Source organism: Aphelocoma coerulescens, chromosome 12, assembly GCF_041296385.1.
Source record: "Aphelocoma coerulescens isolate FSJ_1873_10779 chromosome 12, UR_Acoe_1.0, whole genome shotgun sequence".
Taxonomy (NCBI): Eukaryota; Metazoa; Chordata; class Aves; order Passeriformes; family Corvidae; genus Aphelocoma; species Aphelocoma coerulescens.
In genome coordinates this window covers 19,784,891-19,790,890 of record NC_091026.1, presented here as the reverse complement: position 1 = coordinate 19,790,890, position 6,000 = coordinate 19,784,891, and the positions used below count along the sequence as shown (strand labels likewise).

Genomic DNA, 6,000 nt, shown 5'->3' with positions numbered 1-6,000 from the left:
GGTGGATGTAGTGGTTGCAAGCAGTGCTCCCAAAATCCTCACGAATGCCCAGGATAAGCAGAGGCAGTCTCTGGAGGGGCTTTGCTCCAGCCATGGGGTCAGAGATGCTCCAACAGCACCATCCCCATGAGCTTGGACAGCTCTTGGCTCTACAAAACACACCCAAAATTCACCTGCTCACGTTTTTTGGTCAGTTTTGGGAGCAGAATTACACCCAAGATGTATAAATGGATTTTTTTTTCCCTGCCTCCACAAAGTTTTGACTTAAACCAACTCTTGGATCTTCACATCAGCAACAGTCTCAGCAGGCTCTGAGGTGAAATTTCTCACTGGGAAGAACAAAAAGTGGAGGAAAAAGGCTCCTGGAAGACAGGTATCTTTACAAATGACAGAATATTTATTACCAATACCTTTAAAAAAAGATTACATCTGCTAGATCACTGATAAATATCATTTACACCGGGGAGAAAACTACAGAAGCTTTTTTTTTCATTTCATTTTTCTTGGTTTTGTGGATTTTTTTTTTTTAGTTTTTTCTTATTTTATTTATTTTTTTTTTTTTTACATAGAAGTAACCATATCAAACTAAGAAAGGAACACAGCTTGAAATACTGACAATATTTCTCTGGTCAACACCCCTGACTTTTACACAAGTGGAATCCTGATTATGAGTTACTGAATAAATATATTTAGAAGGTCTAAAAGTTAACTGTATTATTTTGTAAGCAAAAAGGACAAGTTACAGGCAAATTCAAGCTATCAGGAGGGAAAAAAAAGAAAAAAATACCACTGCAGCGCATTGAAAGTTGAAAATTGTATAGAAAATTCCATTGCCTTTTCCAGCGTTATCCCATCCAAACTTACAAAATTCCCCGTAGTAACAAACAGTCCTTCTCTTGAGAAGAATTATTCCAGTGTGGATATTGTCGTTTTCTGGTGTGACTCTCTTCTGCCTCCAGGCATCTGGGAAGAGTTTCTAAGGAAAGGCAAACTTCCAGCAGGGATCTCCAGGAGATCCCACTTTTCCATGGATAACCTGGAGCTGGGGCGGCACTGCTCCCGCTCCGGGCCAAATTCCCGAGCGTTGTCTGGAGAGTGGAGTTACCAAGGATGAGGAGTTGCGTCCCAAAGAACGAGCCCAGAGCAGCTTTATGGCTCAGAGTGGCTGTGTTCTGGTTTCCTCGGAATGAATCCCCAAAGGTGTGGAATTTCCTTGGAATTAGATCTCCAGAGGTGGGTTGAGCTGGGTTGAGCGAGCCTGCGGCGTTTGCTGCTCCGGTGGCCGTCCTGTAGTGTCACCACAGGCAGAGGTCACAGCTTTGCAGGATCTTCATTCCCACCCCATTTTGATGCTGATTATGATCAAGACAAAGCAATTTCACGCCAGCCCCTCCTCGTCGCACAATGCTGGAATATTGGCTACGTGTCCTGTAGTCCACAACCAACCAAAAACCACATGGTTTTCCAAGATTCTGCTGTTGTGAGTGTTTGGAGTTTGTCCTGCTCAGAGCTCTGGATGAAACGTGTGTTAGAAGCACTTGGTTCAACACAGGAGTCGCTGGAACTGCCAGTGAAATTCAGCCTGTTACAATCCGGGTCTGGATCAGTTCTGCCCTGTAAAACTGTACAGTCAGCTCCAGCCAACTTGCCAAGAACAACTTTGAACTCTCCATCGTAAAGGAAAAAATCCCAAACAATATTTTTGTGATAATGTCGTCCGTAGCATTTTAGAGCAGAGGAAAAAAATTAATATCTACATCATATGTTAACTTTAAAAAATTCTATAAAACACTAAATATATAATAAAAAATATGCATATAAGGACATATGTAAACTGCTTTGGTAACATCATATTACAGATGTTTTCAGTGCATTGCAGAGTTTCCAAGGAAACTTCAGACAAAGCTATATTTGCTTTGAGGAAGTACTGTATAATGCCATTCCTAAAGAAGCATAAACATTTTTTTTCCAGTAGTAAGATGTACTCAAACCACAATATTACTTAGTACTGGGTGTCTCCAAAACAACTAGCTAAATGCTGCTTATATTATAAAGAAGAAGTCCTTGATGTCATTGTTGTCATAAACTGGAGCGGGCTGTGAGGGAGATCATGATTGTGCTGAGGGCTGACAGGGTGCAGGCGCTGGAGGTTGACGAGCCCGAGCCTCTGGCGTAGGCGTCTGAGAGAGGGAGAGGGGGAGAACGAGACAGAGGTGAGCAGAGAACCATCCCTGAACTCTTCCTTGACCCACCTCCCCCACGGTTTAAATTCCACTCCTCAGATAACGCACAGCCCCCATGCACAGCCCCCTCCTCCTCTTCAGCACCCTCCTCTTTACAGTCACCTCTCCAACTGAATTTTTGGTTTCATTTCAATTCCTGTCCCTGTTGTGTTGGGGCTCCTTTCACACTTGTATTATTTCACACACTGCCTGCTTATCATTATTTGGTATTTTTTCACAATTGCACCATATTCCAGCTGTTCCTTGTGGCACCAGCCTGGCACGACTCCCACCCCGGAGGAGCTGTGTATCTGCTCAGTGACCCACGGCCTGGAGCCAAATGGGAGCTGGCGTGTTCCAGCTCCCCTTCCCTCTCCTGTGCTGCTGATTAAATTCCTCTGCATGGCTTATACAGCCACGGTGGGGAGAACTCTGCTCTCACCCAGGCTTTTTTTACATCGCTGTAATTTTAATGCCATATTCCTGCATTGCAGAGGCTCCTGATTTAATGCAGCTTGTAAACTGGGACATTATTAATGGAAGATGGGACATGGAGATTTTGCAAAAGCCATGTTGTGTAATAAAATACTCTTTGTGTTTGTTCTTCTACACCACCTCATTTCCCTAAATAAATATTTATGCATCCAGCACACAATGGGATATGGCTGTATAGTAGCCTTATAAATTTAGAAGCCTCTGCATGCTGTATTTGATTATTGTGAATCGCAGTGAAACAATACATTCAATGCATATATGAACACGCAACTGAGAGGGGAAAGTGCCTGGAAACCTTAAATACAAATAGAATTACTTAGGATGGCATTTCTTATGGCTGAATCTTGATTTTGGGATGACATCAGGGCCGGGGACTGGAATATCTGCTGGTGGGACCCTGTGGCACAGACCCAATCCCTCCCATCCTTACTTGATATCTTTGGGATTCGGATTTGCTCGCTACTGCTGCCGTCGCCGCCGTCACTGAAGGGTTTGATCTCGATGATATAGTCCTCATCAAAGGGCAGGGACAGCTCCACTGAGGTTTTATTTGTCTCTATGACAGACGTGCTGCTCTGCCTGTTCCACCTGTACAATACCTGTGGCCAAGGGGGAGAGAACAGGAGGCAGAAAGGGCAGAGCCACCTGCTGTCCTCAGAGTCGTCCACCTCAGGGTGTCCAGAGGTGCTGCTGCTCTGTTCCTGCCCCTGATGCTCAGGCATGCTCTGGTCACAGAGAGGACCCGTGGGATTTGCTGGGGACACCAGCACAGAGGTGGCAGTGCCTGGGCAGGGGGTGACACTGGCAGGAGGATCAGCGGCACTGAACAGCACTGGTACCTGGTGGAGCCCCTCAGAGAAACCTTTACCTTGGTCAAGCTAAAATAAACCCCTGTATAAGTAAAAACTTACTTATAGAGGTCAGAAACTCCTTATTATGCTGCTTCTGGAAACTGAGTTGGGATATTTGATGCAGTGCCACCAATGGTTTCCCAGAATAAATGACTTTTGTGAATGACCTTCTGAGCTGTGGGAGTTGTACTAATTTATATCATAAATTGTGACATAAAATATAAGATTTCTAGGCAAAAAGAAGAAAAATAGGCAATGTTTTGCTATGATTCAGGAAATAAATCCGTTTGGTTGTGCTACCCTAACAGTAAGTCAAAGGAGAATGTTTTAGAAACCCTCTAGATGCTTTTTCAGGGTGACGAGTCTCTCTCTCCCTCTTTCAACCAACTCCTTAATTTGCATTTCAAACATAAAATGTGTAGTAAAAAGCTGGTCCAGATGCTGAGGTTCATCTGAGGTTTGGACTAAAAGCCCTGAGAAATATCTTGTTTTTGATAAGCCCATACAGAGCACCAAAGACACTTAAAAGTTGGTGCAGGAACTGCGGGGAGCTGGCACAGGCTCGCCAAGCCGCTGGCATTCCAGACTGGGAACAGAACCTGGAGCATGGCCAGGTCCTGCACTGGCTCTGGCTCTGGTAGGAAATGTTTGCACAACTCAGCCTCCAGGGCAACATCTTTTTGGGTGAAATGGAACCCGTGTGGAAGGTGGTGGAGCTGAATTCTTCCCAAGGTTTCTCTCTAGTTAAGTTATGTCCTATTAAAACCTCTTCTAATGAGGATTCTCTTTCTTTTCCTCTTAGCTTTGCTTTCTGAAGGAAATGGGAGCTATTAAAAAAGCATTTTATTTATCTGCAATTAAGGAGCCAACTACAGCATTTGGGAAGTTTCCATGGAAGGCAGGAGTGAAGTCCTGCAGGTGGGAGCTGCAGAAAGAAATGTGCTCGTGCTACACAGGGCATGGCCTCTGGTTTTGGAGGAATGCCCCAGATTTGACCTGGAAAATCATGCAAGTACCATGGAAATACTCACTTTGTAGCCCCTCACTTCTGATTCGTTGTCCAAGGCTTTCACCTGATCCCAGTTCAGGATGATCTTGGAGTCGGATGAATTCCATACGATGTTCCCGGGGGGCTGACTCGGTGCTACACCAAAACACACACAGCACCCCGTTACTGAGGGGAACCAATTCCCAGCTGGATCCCTGCCAGTGCCAGTGGGGCTTCTCCCAGCAGAGCTGAGTCTGCCTCAGCCCCGTCCCTCTGCAAAGCTAACGAGCTGCTCCGCTGATCTGTGTCCTCAGGGTCACGGGAGGTGTGACACGACACGGGGCTTTAAATGAAAAAAGGATTCAGTCACTTGCTCAACATGCCTGAAACCAGAGGAAAAAAGCCCTCTTGAATGCTGAGATAAATATTTAATTTGCCTGCACGGCTGAGATTTCAGTTTTGCATGCTCTGCTTACTTAACACCAGGAAGAGCCTCATGAAAAAAGTAAAATAAAAAGCCTGAGCCTGGTAAATCTTCTGCACAAAAACCTGGCAAAAGCAAGTCTGACAGCTCCTTCAGACTCAAGAGAGCTCAGAAATGAGAGAGGGGAGCAGCAGCTGGACCCTCGCAGGGCATCCCTGCCGACACTCACGTGGCTTTTTGGTGGTGACGTTGACGGCGGCGCTGGAGGGGCCGGTGCCAGCCGTGTTGTAGGCCCTGACTGCCAGGTGGTAGAGGGCATTGCCCCTCAGGTTGCTGACTTTTGTGGATGTTTGGTTCCCAACCGTCCGGATCCTTTTGGCGTTTTCCTCCTTCTCGTCGTGCTGCCAACACCGGACCTGGGAGGCAGAGCAGGGCTGTGATGGTGCCCAGCCCCAGGCTGGCAGCACCCCTTTGTCCCTGCCACTAACCCAGATGTGCTGCCACGGACAGCTCCTGCTCCCTGCCACAATCCCTGTCCCTGCTGGGGACAAGCCCAGCTGCAGTGCTCCCTCCCCAAGCCTGGCCATGGCAGCACCTTCAGGGAGGGCTCCATTTCCAGCCAGATCCCACACAGAAAGGTGGAATTTTTAACCATGTGAGAGAAATCTCTGTGCACTGAAGAGGCAAAGGAAAGCAAATCCACCTCAGGAACACACCCAAGGCAGGAGGAGCAGCACAAGGACATCTCTGTGTCGCCTCAAGGCTTGCTGCTGAAGGGATCCTGCATTCTGTCTCCCATACCTCATATCCCTGTATTCTTCCTTTGTGCTGGTTCTCCCATGGGGGAGCCCAAGAAACTTCAACATCTGAGGCAGAAAGGCTTCTGGCCAAAACAGTGGTTGGGGCTCTCGTTGGCTCTGGGCAGTTAAAAACAGAAGTAAGGCTTTTCAATTCTATGTTCAATTAGTCCCAATTGTCAGGGGATTCATTTTTTTCATTGCACAAGGAAGGAAGCAAACA

The 6,000-nt window shown here is 46.5% G+C and overlaps 1 protein-coding gene across 8 annotated transcripts in view; it reads right to left on the bottom strand.

Moving 5' to 3' along the window:
* Window positions 1-376: 376 nt before the first annotated feature.
* LOC138117671 (contactin-4) overlaps window positions 377-6,000 on the bottom strand; it is a 270,719-nt gene continuing 265,095 nt past the window's right edge. For all 8 annotated transcript variants that reach the window (XM_069028195.1, XM_069028193.1, XM_069028194.1 and 5 more), the window contains 5 exons: window positions 5,782-5,897; window positions 5,210-5,396; window positions 4,600-4,712; window positions 3,148-3,316; window positions 377-2,180 (listed from right to left, as the gene is read on the bottom strand). In XM_069028195.1, coding sequence (XP_068884296.1) covers window positions 2,080-2,180; window positions 3,148-3,316; window positions 4,600-4,712; window positions 5,210-5,396; window positions 5,782-5,897 — 686 coding nt within the window. In that variant the 3' untranslated portion in view covers window positions 377-2,079. The remainder of the gene's footprint in view (window positions 2,181-3,147; window positions 3,317-4,599; window positions 4,713-5,209; window positions 5,397-5,781; window positions 5,898-6,000) is intronic.